We start from the raw sequence: 20,544 nt of genomic DNA, 5'->3' as shown, positions 1-20,544 counted from the left end.
TCTTCCTTTATGTAGCAAACAGTAGATTTGTTGATCCCGTAATGGCGGCCTACAGCCGTGTAGCTTTTGCCTTCCTTTAACATGTCGAGAAGTTCCACCTTTTCTTTGATGGTAAGCATATTCCTCTGGTGCTTGGGTTCACTGCCAGAAGCCTTAGAAGGTGCAGAACATTTGGGTGGCATCATAGGGCTTGAAATAAATTCAAACTTTTACAAAAATTTCACAAAAACACAACACTGCAGAGAAACACTACGTACAGCGATCAGACGACATGAAGTGGACAAGGAGAGATGCTGAACATATGGGCACAGTGCGGGAGAGCAGACAGACTGATGCTACGGTCACTGAGCCAATCAGCACCCAGGATACAGAACACAGTGCTGTGGTTGGTTGCCTTCCATTCCATCAGCCAATAGTGTGCCATGTACAATCTCAGGTTGGCAAACTTGCGCAAGCAGTAGTGGAATACTGCATTTCCATTGTGTACAGTACAGTATTCACCCACTGATGAAATACATACTGTATTTTATTTCGATTTAATATTCTTTTAATATGTTTGAATTAACATTTTTTATATTTTTATATTGTTTTATTTTTTAAGGCAAAAATAATTAAAAAAATAAATATTATATAAATACCTATATACTGCAAAACCCCGAAATATAGCGAAAACTCCGCAATACAGAATTAGATATATATTTTTAAAAAACCCACAATACAGTGAAGCCGCAATAAGTGAACCATGATATAGCAAGGGACAACTATACATCTGTGTTATTTATAAGCCACCTAGTCTATGGCATTTTGTTATAGCACTCCAAACTGACTTAAGACATTTTTCAAAACCAGTTCAAAGATCGCTCTTCAACAAAATTTTCAAGATTCCTCCTTGCAAAATAAGTTATTTTTACAGAATTTTCTTTCAGTATTTTTCAGTGGCTGTGAATACATTAATGAATAAGATACACATATTCTACCACTGAAGCCTGAACACTGTCTAGCATAGAAGAATAATAATATCTAAGACTACCAAAATATATATGTTACCTACAAGCTATGGTTTAGGTTATTTTGGGCAAAATTACCTTTAAGAGACTATTTGACTTATGTGAATGAAGGAAAATGTGTTCCAAAAATGGTAATGCAAATCTTTTCCAAATCAGACTCTTTCATTTAATAAAATTTTTTATACTGAGCATGTTATAACAGTGCTGTTAAAGTATATAAGAAGGGGAACCCATGGAATATTATTCAACCTTAAAAAGGAAATCTCGTCACATGCTACACACAACATGGACGAACCTTGAGTATTATGCCAAGTGAAATAAGCCACCACGAAACGACAGCTACTGTATGACCACACTATATGAGGCATCTAAAGTAGTCAAATTCACAGAAACAAAGTAGAAGGGTGGGTAGCAGGGGGAAAGGACAGCTGTTTTAATATTAAGAGTACAGTTTCAGTTTTCCAAGATGAAAAAGTTCAGAGATCTGTTTCACAACAATGTAAAAATCCTTAACACTACTAACTGAACTGTACATTCAAAAATGGTTATGACAGTAAATTTTATATTATGTGCTTTTTAAAACAATTTTTAAAAAACAGTACAAGGAAGGTAACCCAGCTTAATCATAGTCAAAGGTAGCCTATAAATGAAATGACATTTAAACTAAGACCTAAGTAAGCACCTAACTTCTTCCCCATAATCCTCAGTCCTCACTTCACCTATCTCATCAACAATGTCTAAAAAATGACCATCCCTCCTGCTTGAAACAATTCCTTCACTTGGCCTCCAGGACAGAGTCCTTGCCTGGTTCCTTTCACCTTCACTAGTCACTCCTCCATCTCCTTTCCTGGTTCCTCGTTTGTCTCCAAACGCTGGAGAACCTTACAGCCCAATCCTCAGACTTCTTCTTTATACATACATACTCCTTTGAGGTCTCACTGAATCGAACCTAATACAACCTTTTTCAATGTTGTTTTTATTATCGCTCCTTCAAGGGGCCTTTTAAACATTTTTTAAATCAATCACTGCATCTCCATTAATTAAAGAATAAAGATTGTACTGGGTAGGGTGAGTTTTGGGGCAAACCACTGTAATATCTAAGACTTCCCCTGCCCTCCAAGGTCCAATGCCCCAGTTGGAGTGCTACTGGCCCTGTTGAGAATGCATGGTCTTCATGGTTGGAAACAGAATCTCTAGGCTGAATGAAAGCCTCACATGTTAGCTCTTGTCTGGGGTCAGATTTCTTGTTTTGGTTTAGACTCCATGCATCTATCCAACTCCTTCTTTGACATTTTCACTAGGATGCTTAATAGGCATCTTAAATTAACATGTCCAAAAACAAACTCCAGACTTTTCAACCAGATTATGTCAACTCCTTGTTGAGAGCCCGCAGTCATCATCACAGTTGCCTATAAGGCCCTAGTGAGGAGCTGTCCTCTCCTTCACCTCTGACCTCATCCCCCACCCTTCCATTCCTTTACTGAGTTCCAGCCACACTGGCTTTCCCGCTATTCCTCAAACGTGCCAGTTGTGCTCCTTCCGTTAGTGCAGAAGCCAGCAAAGTACATATAGCCCATGGCCTCTTTACAGACATAAAGTTTTACTGGAACACAGATCCACCTACCTGGGTAAGTACTCTATGGCTGCTTCTGCACCACAATGGCAGAGCTGGACAGCTGCAACACAGGCTATCTGGCCTTTTACAGAAACACTTTGCTGACCCCTGAGTTAGAAAGCGTTTCCCTCAGATAACCATGCACTTTGCTCCCTTACTTGCTCCAGGTTTTTGCTGAAATATGACCTTTTCAGTGAAGCCTTAAAAAACAGCCCTGTGACACCCACCCCTAGTCTGGCATGCTCTCCCCACCATTTCCTGCTTTATTTTTTTTCTATAGCACTTATCATCTGACAGTCTACATTCTACTTATTTATCTCGGTTGCTGCCTGTCTCCCCTAACCTAAAATACATGCTCTACCATGACATAATTTTTGTTTTGCTTGTTGTATTATTACCAACAGTCCCTAACACAGAGTGGTTGTTCAATAAATACTTGAGGCATGAATACATATAAGCACCTAATAAATACTTATGAAATGAAAGAGAAGGGGAAGGAATTCTAGAGAACTGTATGGGTGAGGGTCTGCCACCAAAGAGACAGTGTGGTATACTTCAAGTATTTTTTTCTATTTCCTTAACACCAGATACTGAATTGTATGAAACTTGATCTACTTACAGGTTTGGTGCCCCAATTAGATTGTGTTACTCAGTGAGAGAGGCTGTATCTAATTCTCCATCTACTTCCAGTGCCTTGACTTGTATTTGATACCTAAATCCCTTCCAACATCTCTAGAAATATCACAGAGCCTCTGCCTAAATATGTCTAGTGATCAGGCGCTTATGACACTCTGAGACTGACTATTCTTTTTGCAGATAAAAGTTTAACTAAAATCTCTCTCCATGTAATTCTGACTAATACCTACCTGGCCACAGTCACATGGGATATATTATTTTCTGTAAACCTTCAATTCCTCACTACTTGCTTTGCTTATAAACACAGAGGGTTTTTTGAGTACTAAGTAAGATAATATACGTGAAAATGCTCTGTAAATTCAAACATCATATATATAAAAGTAAAGTGCTACCTAAGAGTTACCTGAACTGCTTTTAAAAGGTTATTCTGAATAAATTTTTACTTAAAGGAATAAAATTCCACTGAAAGTACTTCTGTATTTCTCTTTCAGAAAGATACTCCATGTTCTTTCTAGCAATATGTTCCAATTCAGCTCAGTTCTTAGAGCCATAAAATAATTCATTAGGCTTAACAAAAATGTTCTAAGTAAAGAAACAGAAGATGAAGGTGATGAGAATGAAAGGGAAAGAAAGCAAGGCACTGTGTGTGTGTTTGTGTAAAGAAGACAGAATTGAGTCAGGAAACACAGCTTTAAGACCCACCATTAGCTGTGTGATTTAAACCAAGGTTTCTTCATCTCAGCACTATTGACATTTTCACTGGACAGTTCTCCGCTGCGGAGAGCCATTCTGTGCACTGCAGGATGCTTAGCAGCGTTCCTGGACTCTCCCTACTTGTGCCAGCAGGACCCCTCTAGCTGTAACAGCTGGAGAGGTCTCCATCCAGACACTGACAAGTGTCTCCTGGGAGCAAAATCACCCCTGGCTGAGAACCACTGTCTTAGATAAGACAATATCTCTGCATACCTCAGTTCCATCTATAAGTGAAAACATTTACCTTTAGATCCAAGATCCCTTCAGGCTCTAAAAATGCTAAAATTATATAAAAGATCTGAATCAAGATGACTAAGTGCAGTCTTATTAATAAGGAGGAACAAGTTATCTCATGAAAAAAGTTAGTATTATTGTTCAGTTGTCCTTATTACTTTAATGGATGATAAAACTTACTTGCATAATTTAAATGATTCAATTATATAATCTTCTAAAAATATAGTAAGAGAATTGGGTTGTTTACAAAAATATATCAAAAGTCTAAAAAGATGTAAAGACTATTCTGGAATCTACATTTTACTTATAGATCTTGGGGCATGATAATTAAATGCAGTGCACAATCTTTGATTAAATCCTGGATTAATCTTTAAAATGTCTATAATGGATATTTCTGGGGTAAGTGGAAAACTCTGACTATAAAGAAGATAATAAAAACGTTAGTGTCCCACTGCCAAATTCCCTGGCTGAGACAAGGGATGGCACTGCGCATCTGCAGGAGAATGTCGCAGGCCTTAGGAGATTCACACTGCAGGGTTTAGGAGTCGAGTGCCACGATGTCTGCATCTTCTTTCTGAAGGATTAAAAAAGAAAGGTGTGCATGTGCATGTACCTGTATGCCTTTAGAGACAGAGGAGAGATAAAGCAAATGTGACATAATATTTGCAAATGCTGAATCAAGGGGAAGGGTATGCAAATGTTCTTTGTACTATTCTTGTAACTTTTCCATAGGTTAGTAATTATGCAAGTTAAAAACTTGGGAAAAACACATGTAGTATACAAATCAAATTATATCCACACTGGATTTTCAGTTGACCACAGTACACACACACACCTTTCCCAGCACTTAAGTACTGTACTCAGTACTCCCTACTCGTCAGAATCTCTGGGGATGGCTGGAGGCTTGTTGAGGAAAAGCTATTCTGAACAAACAAGCCAGGTGATTCTAATTGGGTGCTGGCCCTGTCTACCCACTCTCTAGAACCACCCCACAGACTAAGAACCCCTAAAAGCAGGACGTTTCTTAGTAGTCATAAACCTCACCACAGCCAAAAGCACTCAATAAATATTTGTTCAGTATTAAACAAATTGTTCCCACACTACTGTTTCTTTCCTCCTCCTACTTTCCCTCTACACCACCCCACCCTGTTTGTAACACTGGGGTGAGAAAGGAGGGGGAAAAAAAACGAACAGTGTCTCAGTAGCTTTACTTCAAAATAAACTTGGATTAATAGTAACCTCATTAACCATTATTAGAGTAATAAATGAAACAAATAGGACAACCCAAAACAAACAAATTCTAAAAATCAGTTTTCTGTTTTAATTATACTATAGAGCATCTTCTTTTTCTTCTCCAGAAATGACAATCTCTGTGAATATTTTTCTCCTTACTAAGGTAAAGCTCAATATGCCATGTAACAAAGTTATATTAACTAGCAAACAGTTCTACCAAAAGCTAACAAAAAGTTTGCTTGTTTTAGCATGTATTATGTTCTTTCCTATGTGCAGTAGTCTTCTATGTGACCTACAGGAAAAAAACTATGAAGCAGTATTACCAAATACCAAAGTTCAGATTGAATGTGTTATGTCCAAAATGGTGCCCATTATAGAGACATGTGCAACAGTTCAAAAGAAGTTCCTTCCCACAAACTGTAAAACAAGTAAAAAACATGACACAAATCTGTTAAAAGACTACCAAAATATATATGTCACCTACAAGCTATGGTTTAGGTTATTTTGGGCAAAATTAGCTTTAGAGACTATTTGATTTATGTGAATGAAGGAAAATGTGTTCCAAAAATGGTAATGCAAATCTTTTCCAAATCAGACTCTTTCATTTAATTTAGCACTTGCTATGTCAGTGTGACCCTGGACTGTATGGGAAATACAGAAGAACAGACCCCATCCTCAAAAGACTTAAAATTCAGTCGGGGTGACAAATGAGTAACCCCAGTAAAATATAATAAATACTAAGACAGGGATATGAAAGGGTTTCTATTCCAACTTAAGAAGGAACCTTGCACGAGGAGGAGGGGAACAATGAATGGGAAGAAGTGTAATGCAAGGTACTGAGCTCTAATAGAGGGCCATTAGCAAACTTGATTAACGGTACTTGCAGTATTGTTAGCATTTGAAGTCTCATGGGACTTGCTACACTGAAACACTGGGGCTGTTCATTACCTCTCTCTGCCGAATGCAAGCCTGTGTTAACTGCTTTGTGGAGAAAGGGTCAAGTGCAAGGATCAAGTTGATGTCACACAGTGTTTGGACTGATTCTCATAATCTAATATGGCAAGAAAAGGGGAAAGAGGGATGAGGAGGACATGCCAGGTAGGAGAAAAACCGTGTACATAGGCAAGGAGTCATAAAAGGACTTGGCATATTTTAGACTAATTTTTTAAAGGTATCCTCTAAAAGTTAATCAATATATACTAAAAATACTTTTCTGTATTCGTTCAAATACATAATTTAAGACAAATGTTATGTTTTTAGCATATTAACACCTGTCCTCCAAGGTATCATTCAAAATGTTTAATTTCAAAGCTACAAGTATATATGTCTTAGTTGATATTTATGATAAACACTGTATTTGACAGAGAACAAAAAGGCAATTTTAAGGAAGGAAAAGATACACATTTGAAACAGACAAATTAGGTGGTATACTGTTTCAAGAGGTTTACACACTGTGGATCAAGTCAAGCAGGAGTCTGCTAATCCTTGTCAGGTTTATACTGAGTAGACAGACACGGCACCATCACAAGTGACAGCATTTGCTCAACCTTCCTTTCCGCAACCCCACCACCTTTTTAAAACTTACTAATAAATGTTGACATTTTAAAAAATGCCGAATAGGAAAGCAAGACAAACAAGATAAATACCTTTGAGGGGGAAAAAAACAAATCAAATGTCAACTTTGTCTCCCTAACCCAAACCAGTATCTAACAAAGGAAATGGTGGTGATTAAAACACAGCAAATTTATGAGGAAGGATGATATATTAAAGATGACCTACAGAAAAAGACTTCCTCATGTCAGAAAGATAGTGTGGTAAAATAACGTATCTTTCAGATTATAAGTTGCATTTTCCCCCACAAATTTGGGAGGAAAAGGGGGTTGCGTCTTACAGTCCAAATGTAGCTTACCTGGCTCACTGTGGGGGGTGGGGGGCGGTGGAGTGGGGTCACTGGTTATTAAATATTTTAGCACATTTTTTGCTTCAAAAAATTTCCCCCTATTTTCTTCCTCTAAAACTTAGGTGCGTCTTATGATCTGGTGCGTCTATAGTCCTAAAAATACGGTATACAAAATAGATCTTGTGAAGCAGGATGCTGGGTTCCCTTCCCGACTTTGCTAATGCTAAAAGAGGTCCTCCCTCTGAACTGGCAAGATTTAGTACCATACGATCCCCATGGTAACTTCCAGCTCTTCAATTTTGATCCTTGAATTTACAACTTTTAGTTTTGTTTATTGGAATAGGGAAAGTGGAAGACAGGAAATACTCTCAGTTCCACATTGAGCATTTTTTTTTTTTTATGGAATGGATCTTGCTAAGTATTCTTGATATTTTTCTTCCATATTATAATTACTATGAGCTGGGGGAATCCAAAGTAACTTTAAATTGTTTTTTATCATCAATTCTTGTAAAAATGCTGCTGCCTTTACAGCAGATTAGTTGTATTTTTTTTTTTAACCCTCACCTGAGGATATGTTTTTACTGATTTTAGAGAGAGGAAAGGAGAGTGAAAAACATCAATGTGAGAGATACATCAATAGGTTGCCCCCCATACATGCCCTGACCAGGGATCAAACCCATAACCAAGGTATGTGCCCTGACTGGGAATTGAACCCGCAACCTTTTTTTGGTGTGTGGGACAACGTTCCAACCCACTGAGCCACCTGGCCAAGGCTACCACAGATAAGTTTTATACTCCAACTATAATACCCTCAAAGTAATGAAAAGCAAACAGGAATCACCTGTTACTCTCCACAGATGTCAGTATATCATAAACCAATTGTCATTATGATATGAATTTTTATACATATGTAAAATCTTTGCCTGGTATAATTTCAACACAGACAGTACTGACTGCTCAAGAAATCCCTGACATTTTCTCAAAATCAGATAGGATACACAGAATGGCCCACTGCTACTGCAATTCACCAAAACATTTCAAATGAAGCGGACATCATGAGAAGTAAATCTTAAAGAGTGAAAATTATTAACACTTTCAAAGTATTATTTTAGCAAAGAGAGTCCACTCCAACATAAAACTGACCACAAAAAGCAAAATACTAATAATAAGCTAACATAACATAAGGATTTCTGTTACTATTCCTAGACAGGTCTTCATTTACAGAGTCACTACTATTTCCAGCACAGTAAGTCTTTCTAAAATCAACAACATTCCTCCAGCTTTAAAATAGTTTATTTGTATTATCAACAACCACAAGAGATGTTTAGCCTACAATAAGACTAGTTCCTAGAGCAAGTTCTCTTTTCTGGGAGAAATGTAAACACTCATGATTTTAGAACAAAACGTAATGATGTTTAATTGATATAATTAGCACCATTTTTAAAAGAATACTAGTGGAGAGAATCATCAACCTACTAATATTAAACATCCAACAAGTAAATAAATATAAATTCTGTATATTTCCATAGCACTAAACAAACATATCTTGAAAAAGAAATCACTTGGTTTCTGGCAATGGATACCATTAGAAGCTAAATTATATCACAAAAAATTCTTGAGGCACTATTCAAATGATGTGGATAGACAATCTAAAGTCTTTCATATTTAACCCTCAGCTCTTCAAGGCAAAGGCCTTGAAGCCCTTTCTGAAGGGCTAGTTTCTGAATCACAATCTATTAGAATCAGAGCATATGAAATCCACACAGCCTTTAAACTGTAATGGAGAAAGGACTATGTATGATTAACTCACCACTGCATTCCCAACACTTAGCCAGTGCCTAGCAATCAGTAAGTGCTCAGTAAAAACCTAGTAAAGGGATGGCTATTTTGTTAAAATGGCCTATAAACTGTTTTTGTTGTGCTGACATTTTTAGTTTAATGTCTGTTTTATCATTGGAATTTGATTTTTACTATTACTTAATACAAATCGAGAGTTTAAAAAATATTTTCCATTTAACAAAAATATCACAAATAGCTGTCCTGCCCTCTTATCAATGAGCAAATGGACACGAGAGAGTGCACGGAACAGGGTCACATGAGTAGAAAGCTTCCTGAAAACCACTGGTGGGACTGGGTCTAGAGCCTACCAACAGCCCAACCACCATGACACTGCCACATGTTGCAGGAGACAGAGGTGACAAGAGAAAACTGTGGTGGCCAGATGTATATCTCTTTTCCATCCCTTTGGCAAAGCAAAGCTATGCTCTAACTACACCTGTTTTTAAAGTAGTCACAGACCTCTGAGAGTACTAAAAAGCTGGCAGGTAATCTAAAGGCCAATCAAAACACACTCGAGTCAGAAATAACAATATCTTTAAAACAATTAATAAGACAAAATGCTCTGAGATATTAGGTGAAACCCGGGGGAAGCACACAGAGAAAGAGAAGGGCAAGAAAAGCAACTGAGTAGAAATTCCATTAAGGCTTAAACTGTGACTCAAATTTGAAAAGTCTTGGTGAGTCATATCTTCCCAGCCAATTTTCTTACAACAGAACTAATTAGAAACTATCTAATGTTCTAAACAAAATACTTCTAACACAAACACCTTAAACCTAAATGAACGCATATCAGAGTGTCAAGCATATCAAGAGCATCCATCGGATTTCACAATACAAACAACTGGCTAATGTTGCTCCTGGAAAGCAACTTGAGTGCCAGAACCACAAAGCTCATCTCTGGAAGGGAGAAGACTTTGGTGGGCACCTAAGATGTTATTTATCTCTAAGGAAAATTAAAAGTAAATCTTCAAGTCAGCTCTAGAAAAAGATTCCACAGCTCTTTGTATTTCAATTTCTGGAAAGACTATCAGAATAAAATTTTGACTTAATTGTGGAAGTTATTTTCTTCAGATACTTAGAAATAAATCAAACCTACATTTGCTCCATTAACTAATTTAAGGTTAATCTCTAAAACAAGTAGATTCCACGCCCCCCCCCATCGTACAGAAATTAAAAAACATAAGCCACCAATGGTGGAAGACAAGCTTCTCACTGTGGGATAGAGAAGTGAACTCATAAACATATCATGAAAATGAAACAATTATAAAACTACTATCTAAAAATTCATCAGAGATTATCAACAATAACCATTATTTACTAATAAAAGCTATGAAAAAATGTATAAATCAGTTGTGATTAAAAAATGTTTCAATAATGAATAACAAAAATTTCTATGATAATGAGAAATACAAATGTGAAAAAGAAACTAAAACTACCCTCAAGGACGAGAGATAAACATTCACTTTTTGAACAGGAAGCCCAATTTTCTTAGTAGTGCCTCTGCATTCTAGCATCCTCAGAATTTTCCAAACCCGAAGCTTACTTCCTTATATGCCCAACTTCTGTCTTCTGTTTTTTAAAAAACTGAAACTTTGCTAAAATGTGTTACACATTCCTGATCTTTCCTAAACAGAGCATCCTGGAACCGTTTCTGAGTGTGGCACCATTAAAAATAGTTATCCTTTCCGGGTCATGAAGCACAGAAAGCTGTATCACATTGCTCTATGCAACTGGCTGTCCTGTTTTGATTGAGTCTGCTTTTAAAGTTTTCCCATCCCCTCCTTCACCACTGAGCTGCTTGCTACCTCACATCTATTGTTAATGTGCTTGCCTCTAGCAGAGCTCATCACCTCATGTTTGGACTACTACAAAACCCTTCTACTCTGCTATTTCTAATTTGATAGGAAACTAATACTAAAAATCATTTGAACTATGTTTAAAAAAAAAGTTAAGCAAAGTGAAAGGTCACCAAGCAGCCGGTTGGGTTCAGGAGCAGTCAGGGCACGTGTCTGGGGTGCACAGAGGACACTGATTGGTGTCTCTCTCACACATTGGTATTTCTCTTCCTCTCCTTCTTCCTCCCCTCCCCTCTCTCTAAAAATAAATAAATAAAATCTTTTTTAAAAAGTTACAACACAAATGAGTGAAAAGTATGGGCTTTAGTGCATTAACTGTTATGGGGGTGTTTTGAAATGGCTTAATCTTACGGATTTTAACTTCCTATTTCTCTCTGGTATTCAAAATTTTTTTAAAAATCCTGAAAACTGAGCTCTAGACATGAAAAATACTATTTAACTAAATTTTTCTAAATATAACAGTTCTTAATAAAAGTGAAAAATTTTCATCTTCACACTCAGATTCAAATAAATCTTATGACATTTGAGCAGTAAACAAAAATATACAGTAAATTGAAACCTGCTATTTAGTAGTATTAAAGGTGAAACTGTTTCCTCAAATTGTTAAAACATTACAATATTTACTTTCCTAATACTGTTTTAAATTCTAAGGTAATAGCATGATTAGGCTGTGTATATCCACCACGACTCACTGACACACAAAAGGTGTTTCCTTCAAGACAAAGTACATTCATTCTCATAGCATGTGGCCAGGTACTCGCAAGGTGAGAACCTACATGTTAGATGAACTCACAGGCCCAACTCCCAAAGGAGGTACATACATACTAAATTATAACGAAATTTATTTCAAAAATTAGGCTATATTTTTCAGACTCCTTATATTTACTTCATCTACTTTCAACTGATTTTTTAATCTTATTGTTTACTGTAAAATCTTTAAATGGAATTTTTTAAAAAGTTACCAAACCACAGTAAATCACAACTTATGGGTCATATATTCAAATCACTAACAATTAACTAAAATTTACTTGATATTTACTTCACATTCAAATGTGCTAGGATTGTGTGGTTTGGGAGAAAAGAACATAAATTTTAATATAAACCTTAATATAAATATTGATGGTATTACAATTTTAATTCATTTACAACTACCACCTACTACCAAAAGGGGAAAAAAGGCAGAAATGAGTTCAGAAACTACAAATTAATGTGATTTTTGTTTTATGTGATTTAGATGTATTACTATAGCAGGGCCAACTTTGGGGCTCTTAAAAAAACAAAGCAGCAATGAAATCTTGCAAGCACTTCTGACAAGGTAACTCCAGAGGAATGTCCACATTAAAACAGGAACAAAATAAGGATTTCACCATATTAAATTCCACTTCTAAGAACACAAATTACCACAGAAAGGTATTTCTAAGCTGTTAATTGCAATTCCTTGCAAGACACACCACCATTTTTGTATTTTCTAAAGACAAATAAGGAGACTTAATAAAAATAAGATACATTCCACAGCTGTTAAATTTTATAAGATGCCCAAGACAATACCTGGTTGATTTCCACTGGCCCCTGCAACAGGATTACAATTCTCAAAGGACCAACTCTCCCTGCTCTGTGGAGGGCAGAACCATGGGGCATTAGTAATAGCCAGAGAAGTTTATATTAGCTCTATAAGAAACAGTAAAGAACTCTGATGATGGGAGTCCTAAATATCAGGGTAAGTTATTTAGAGCAGGTGTGAGATCTCACTCTTTAATATTAGAACAGACTCTTAGCAGCCATGGAAAGGTTCTGAAGAAATGCTATTTAAAATGAAAACTGGATAGCTTCTTGAGGTTCTTTCCAGACTCAGAGACTAAAAATTACAAAGCCTGTCCAGAAAGTATTCAGCCATACAATGAAAAACAGGAACATCCATTGAAGAAGATACAAAATACAAGAAACAATGTACATGGGACAATGATGCCCTAATCCCCTTCAAAGTAGGCACCTTGCGACCTCACACAGTTCTCCCAATCACCATCAGCTGCCCCATTGTATTTCCCTGAATCTCATTGATGATCTGAAATCTCTTCCCTTTCAAAGGTGATTTTAGTTTTGGGAAAAGCTAGAAGTCTCAGGGCACCAAATCTGGGCTGTAGTGGGGGGTGAGCCACCTGGGTGATTTGATGTTTTGCCAAAGACCTCTGCATGAGACATGATGCATGAGTGGGTGTGTTGCCGTGATCAAGCTGTCAATCACCAGTTGCCCATAGCTGTGGCTTTCTGAATCATCTGATTAGATTCCGTGAAGGAATGTTCAAGTTTAACGCAAAATCTGATGCAGATTTGTTGCTCTACTCACTTAGTCATCTAAGACTAAGTGGCATATACTGAATGCCACAGCCACACAGTACACATGTTCATTCAAGGGCGTCTACTGCTCCTACCAACTGGTACAGTGAAGTCATCATTGTTCACACATGCACATTCCAGTCCACTCTCCCTAGCTGCCAGGTTACATCATGTCATGCAAACCATTTTCCTTATATTAATGACGGCTGGACTTTTTCCAGATGGATCTTGTATATGTACATCCAACAGTACCAGTAACAACCAAACACAACTTTCTTCAAAACAATACCTTCACTTAACTGGAAGGTATTTAAAAGGTGGCTTTCTGTGCCTTTTTACGTGTACTGCTAGGCATCTGGGTCTTTTTCATCTGTACTCTCCTGGCTTCTATTGAACAAGAAGTTAACTGCTTTTACTTCCAATTTTTAGTTTTTAAGCCAAATCCTAGTTATATCATGAGCCCTAATTACTAAACTGATTTCCCTAACGAGCTACATGACTTTGGGAGGTCACTTCTTGTATAATGAGAGGCATTGCCCTAGGATCCACTAGAATGTAACCTCCCTGTTCAGGTCACCACTGTGCTCCCAGCCCAGGTATATAGAAGGCATTTATTGTTTCCCGAATGAGAGGATCATTCCTGTCCCCAAACTACAAATATAAAAATAAATGTAGTCATTGTTCTTTTTTTAACAATTAGATTTTAATTTATATATTCCCAAACATTTTTAAGAGGACACTGAAACTAAAATTTCTGATTTATCAAATAAAGCTTTATATAATTTAAAATAAGGTACTTTTAAAAAATAAAATGGGTAAATCATACAAGAACTGACAAACTTCACTCAGTTTGTTACGCTTCCCTTTTCTTCATCCCCTTTAACCTACAACTGTGTCTTGTCTCTTTCCTCTGAAAGAAAGCACACAGCTGGCAGGGAGAACATGCACTGGACTTGCAGTGAGAAGTCCTGAGTTCCAGTTCCATCTCCTCCATCAACTGGATCTGTGGGGACAACCCACTTCCCCTTCGGGTCTGCAAGATGCATATGTAAAACAAGGCAACTGAACTAACAATTTCTAAAGTCTTCTGCTTTAAAAATCTATGATTCTCCTTTCATCCTACCCATTATTCAATGCCTAATGCCTTGATTCAGTGCTTGTCACATCATTCCTAGATTGTAGAATGGCCCCCAAATGTCTTTCCTTCCTTATTTTTCCTTGTCCTAAAATGAATGCAATCCTAAAAGCCTGAGTTGAACAGAATGAAAAACACAGTCTTTGAGGTTAAAGAGATCAGGTTTAAATTCAGGCTCTGCCACTAACTAATCCTATCTCTAAAATGGTTATGTCGTTAACTGTCTCAATAAGGATTAAATCAACTGCATAAAGTAACTAATAGCACAGTGCCTGACATGTTATAGATGCTCAACAAAAATTAGCATCTTTCCCTGTTTTCCAAGTTCAAGGGAAGCTTCAGTTTCCCACTATAGCAAAGATGAACAACGAGCTGCACAGGTGGCACACAAAATTTATAAAACTAAAGAAGCAAAAACTGGGTTAAACGTTCTCATCAGGTTCCTGTGTCTGCCTGCATTCCTGCCAAAACGCTTCTGGGTAAAGCAGCCTCAGGTCACCAGGCTTGTGAAATCTCAATATTAAATGTTGCAGTTCCCCCCCCCGCCCCCCCCCGCCCCCCCCCCCGCCAAATAGACAGGTCAAGAGGAAATAAAAGCTTGACACGACTCCTCAAAAAGGTATAGACTCTCTGGATTTTACACGAAAGCAAACTCCTCAGCCTACCATCATGTGAAAAGAAGCCTGTCCCAATACTTTGTACTTAAATGTACAAGCAGTGCAGCTAATGTAAAATACCATCAAGGATTATACTTTAATTTGATTTTTCAACCACAGGAAATTAAAATGTGACAAAAGAAAAAAAGAAGATGTCACACAAAATGGGGATTACACTGAGCTTTGTAGAGTTGGACAAATGCCTTCAGCAAAAGCACCAGCTTTCTTCTTTAATTCAAAACTGGGTCAAAAACTGGAAGGAACAAGGAGAGGAGCATGGGGGTTTGCAAAGAGAAGCTCATTGCTTAAAGTGACTTAAGTGCAGTTACTCAATGATACAGAATTTTAAAAAATTCCCCAACTAGGAATAACAATCTTTACTTCCACACATTAGTCAATGAAACAGCTGAGATACTGGGTAACACAGGCCAATCAATCAAGTATATGGAAGTCCGGAAACCAAAGAAATCCTGTGGAGAAACCTGGTTTTTTGAAGTGCCTTCTTTCCCAAGATACTTCAGCCCAAGCAAATGCTGCAAAAGCATATAATTAAAAGAATATAACACTTTAGGAAAAAAATCTCTCAGAAGGCTTAGCTTCATTAAGAATGATCCAAATTCCTTTATCTATTTAAGAACACACACCACTAGATGGAGATGTGTTTTTCTGTGATTAGGCCCACCTGCTCTACTGGACCCTTCGAAATACACTAACCAAAGAAACTGACCGAAATTCCTGCCATGAGCTGCCATGTTGCTTATGGTGCATCCTATTTTAAACTGCAGTTTAAGTTCTCCCACCCGCCCATGTTCTTTGCTCACATCCCACACCAAACAGTCCTAATTTTCTCTACCTAGTCTCGAGATTTATCATCTAAGCCATTCACCTCGTTGGCACATTCTCCTTAACAGACTGCTCCACCACAATTTATCTCTCACCCTGTCCCTCACCACACAGTCCCTTTCCCAGGCTAGTATTCCCTCATTTATGACCTTATCTGTGACAAGTACTCCCCTTACCCATACTTGGTCCCAGCTTCATCCTCCAAGTCCAGTCCCCATCACTGCCTGGTCCTTCTTACCTCTAACCTCTCTCAGTCCAATCCCTACGGTTTTGAATACCTGGCCTTATTACCGCCTCCACCACCAGCCCAGACCTTGTAGCAACTGTGCCCCTCCCCCACCTTATATCAAGTCCTGTCATTCCTAGCCCCAACCCAGTCCCTCTTCATTTCAGATCCTGCCCAATCTTCTCTCTTTCCGGTCCTTGACTAAATAAAACCCCAACCCCATTCCTAACCCTAGCAATCCTCCTCTGCCGCTAGCAAAAGACCACTACTCGGGCTGGCCCATCCCACTTTTTCTGACTCAATCTGAACGTGGTGCTTCTCCCACTCATTCACTGAAACCGGGTGACACGAAATCTAGGACCCTAACCTAGTCTTCTAGTACCCCATTTCTGACTCCCTAAACACGCGTCCTCAGGCACGCCAGGCTCCTGTGTCCGCCGATGCTAGCCTCGGACTCTCCGGCCCATCCCCGACCCAGGATCGCTCTGTTGGCGGGCTTAGCCCGAAGCTTTGGAGACCCCCTCCTCACCGCGCCGCGCCATCCTGCCCGTTACCCCCAAGTCCCATTCAGCCTTTCCTCTACGGACCCGTCGCCCCACTTGACCCCAGTGCTCTGACCTCCGTCCCTGACGAGTCCAGTGCTCCAGTTCCTCTCTTCGGGGCCTCCCCCTGCACTCCCAGCCCAGTGGGGTGTGTCCCCTCCAGCCCACTGGCCTCCCCACAGGAGGTCACGGTGGCCGCTCCTCACCTCGGCGTCCACCACCTCGTGGTAGGCGGGCGGGGGGTCGAAACCACCCCCGCCCCCGGTGCTCCCGCCGCGGGAAGGACCGCCGCCGCCGTCACCCCCGCCGTCGCCCCGCGGGCCCCCACCAGGCCCGGGGCTGGGGCCGCCGCCGTCCATGGGCTCGTAGCCGCCGTAGTCGAGGCCCGGCCGCTCGTTGGTGAGCAGCGCCACAGCCTCGTTGATGTCGTTCTTGGCCAGGCGCAGGGCCTTGCGGATGGTGGCGGGGTCCGAGAAGCCCATGCACAGCAGCGTGGTCATGTGCTGCTCCTCCTCCGACTCCATGGCTTCAGCCTCCGGGCCGCGCCGGCCGGCGGGCGAAGCTATGAGTCCCCGGCCTGGCGGGCCACGCGAGGCTGCCGGGGCGCCGTCCCCGCGCTCCGGCGGGCCCCGGAGCTCCTAGCCTGCGCCCTCCGCAGCCGCCGGCCACGACGGGTGAGGACGTGGGCGCCGCGAGCCGAGTAAGGGCGGTGGGGCTCTCAGGCGCGGCGGCGGCCCGGCCCAGCCCTGCGCGCCGCCATGTTGGCCTCCGCCTCCTCCTCCTCCGCCGCCGCCGCCGCCGCCGCCTCCTCCTCCTCCCGCCACGGGACCGCGCCTCCGCTCCCGGAAGAGGCTGGAGCCGCCACCAGACTTCAGCTGGCTCACGGCTGTAGGTTGGAGATTTTTTTTTCCTCTTAAAGGAGGGGCCGCACCGAAAGCATCTCTACAGTAGGAGGGCCGCCGAGAGGCCCCGGAGGAGGCGAGGGAGGGCCCTCCGTCGTGGCCGCCGCTGCCCGCCCATTTCTCCAGCAACAGGTTCCCCCAGGAGCTGGAGGGGCGAGAGCCCAGTGCACCTCGCGACACGGAGCGTTCCCGAAGTACCCAAGCCGTGGATCCAGCGCAGCCTTGCCCGCCGTTCCCTCCGCCTGGCATCCGAACCGTCTGAGTCTCCGCTGGACACCTGGTCCCGGAATCGCTCTCGCCTGCAAGATCCGAAATGCAGCCCAGCCTGAATGCAATCCGTTTGCCGAGACCGCGTTTCACCTTCAGCCCCACCTGAAATGCCCCCGGTCCAGAAAGAAATTCAGCCGATTCCCAAGGAAATTCACCTGCCACGCTGTCAGAAATACATCCCAACGTCGACATAATTTATCCCCAAACCAGGCACATCGACCCACCCGAGCTGAAATTTATCCCCATGTACCTTGACCCATGACCCTTTATCTCTCACTGAAGTTACCCTAAACCGGTTGAAATGAAGTCCCTACCCTCCCTGAATTTTCCATCCAACATTGAGTGGCCACCAAACTCAATGCCCTGAGAGTCTGAAGTATATTCTATGACCCGAACTCTAGATCCCAATGCTCTCTATGAAAACTTCCTAAAAAAAAACTGGGACTGCATCACCTTTCATCAGCTGAGCCTCTGCTCCCCACCTGATGCTGACCCCACCACCACACTGCTGCAGTCCTTGTGGGGGGGGCTCCCCTGTTCCTTTCTATCTTGGAGCAGTCCTTTCCCTGATTAAGGCTCGCTTTGTTTGCTTTCTCTTCCCATCTTTGGCAATAGAGCCAGGGCCATGTCTTCTGCAGTCCCAGTGACTCCGCCATCTAAGCTCTGGACCTCCCCCCCCTCAACCCCGACCCTTCAATTTCCTTTAATTCATACTAATTCTTGGTCTTTTCCTCACCCTCTCCCAGAGTCTCTTGCCTTTTCCTTATCTCACTGAGTACTTGCAAATTTAGTTCACCTTCTAATGCTCTCACTCTGGTTTCTTGCAGAACCCCGAAGGCCACCAACCTTTCTTTTCCATCCCATCAAACCTGTCCTATCACCAACCCAGCAGTCACTATCCCAATCTTAAATTAGTGGCCGTACTGAGAAATTTTCTCTCTCCATTATCAGCTTTTCACCTGGACGATGAACCTTTCTTGCTTGGTACTTGCCGCCTATATTTGTAAACAGCAGCAATTTGATTCACAGGGTGAACGTATCACTATTGTTTATATTCAAATGAAGTAACTGTATTCATTGTACTGATTAAAGTCTAGGTTATAGACCAAAGACTAGGTTTGGTACCCAGAAGAAGTTAAAGTCTCTTAGTTTCTGAACAACAGAAGATAACCTACTAATGAATAATGACTATAATTGGATCAGGTCACATCGTGTATCTGTATTTTAATACTCACCAGATTATATGTTTATTGATTTTAGAGTGAGAGGAAGGGGTCAGGGAATAGAGAAAAGAGAGAGACATCGGTGTGAGCAAGAAACATCGATGGGTGGCCTCGACTACCGTGCATGCTCTGCACGGGGATCCAGCCCATAGCCTAGGTATGTGCCTGACTGGGAGCGAAACTGCTACCTTTCGGTGCATGGGGCGTCGCTCCAAGCAACGGAGCCACCCGACCAGGGCACAGCATATATACTTAAATGAAATTTTATTAAGTGTTATGAAGTTTTAGGTCTCAATGATATTTTAAATATTTATCTGTAGCATATATGAAGAACAAAGGTAATCTGAATCAGCCCAAGCCACCTGTCATGGAGGACACACTGAGACATTTAATGTATTCAACAAATATGTACTGAGTATGGATCAGGTGCCAGGTAGGTGCTGTTCTTGGCAGTGGTGGTGCAACAAAAATCAAGGCATACAAAATTTGATGATGGAAAAGTGGTGGCATTCAGTTTTGTCAAATGAACAGTTAATTAAGTGGCCAAATTAAGAAATGAGTTGCAAGGGGAGAGAAAGTTACAAGAAAAATTGTTTGCCACTAAAATTCAAAATAGAACCCAAGAGGTAATGAGACAGAGCCAACCAATTCAGATGGCACATAAAAAGACTCATCAACAGTGGCAGGTTTATAGAACACAACAGAGGAAGTTGTGCTGAGCTGAGAAGAGGAAGCAGAGAAAAACAAACTCTGTGATAAAAATTGGAAAAGAGCCACCAAGGCTACAAAAAACAAGGAAGGCCATTTTTTTGAACTGGATCCTGCAGTGACTAAAAAGCCAGAGTGTCATTTGAGGATGCAAGCAGTATAATTACACTTCTTTGCATGCAGGAAAGCAAGTGAGCACTTTAGACTCTTGAATTGGGATTGCAGGGGAGAGAGGCCTGTGGAGTGAATATTCAAACTTTTGCTACATTTTAATTTATTTTTTGCTTTGTATTTTCATTGCAGCAAATTCTTGAAAACATTAAAAGGACAGAAAAATTAAATAACATTCAATTCACATTTACTCTTCTAGAAGCTCCTAGAAGAAAAAAAAAGCTAGGTCTGTAAGAGAAGTATGATGGGCTGTCCTGAAGATAAGATGTGAGGGTTTTCTTATATTAATTAATAAGTAATTAAAAATATTTGTTGAGTGCTTATTTTGAGCCGGGGGTAGGGTCTGAGGACTAGGGGGATAACTGTGAGCAAGACATGCATGGTTTCTGCCCTTTTAAAACTGACGGTCTCTAAAGGAGATAGATAAGCAGTATTCATAAAGTGCGGTAGGTACTTTGATG

At 40.6% G+C, this 20,544-nt stretch overlaps 1 protein-coding gene across 2 annotated transcripts in view; it reads right to left on the bottom strand.

Annotated features, from left to right (window-relative positions):
* USP24 (ubiquitin specific peptidase 24) overlaps window positions 1-17,610 on the bottom strand; it is a 137,171-nt gene extending 119,561 nt beyond the window's left edge. The window contains exon 1 of one of the 2 annotated variants that reach the window (XM_045858191.1): window positions 17,016-17,610. In XM_045858191.1, the coding sequence (XP_045714147.1) occupies window positions 17,016-17,333 (318 nt within the window). In that variant the 5' untranslated portion in view covers window positions 17,334-17,610. The remainder of the gene's footprint in view (window positions 1-17,015) is intronic. The other variant, XM_045858182.1, reaches the window with a different exon arrangement.
* Window positions 17,611-20,544: the final 2,934 nt, after the last annotated feature.

The sequence above is a fragment of the Phyllostomus hastatus genome, unplaced genomic scaffold (assembly GCF_019186645.2).
Source record: "Phyllostomus hastatus isolate PE091 unplaced genomic scaffold, TTU_PhHast_1.1 phas_contig_147, whole genome shotgun sequence".
Lineage (NCBI taxonomy): Eukaryota > Metazoa > Chordata > Mammalia > Chiroptera > Phyllostomidae > Phyllostomus > Phyllostomus hastatus.
This window is presented reverse-complemented; position numbering and strand designations above follow the sequence as displayed.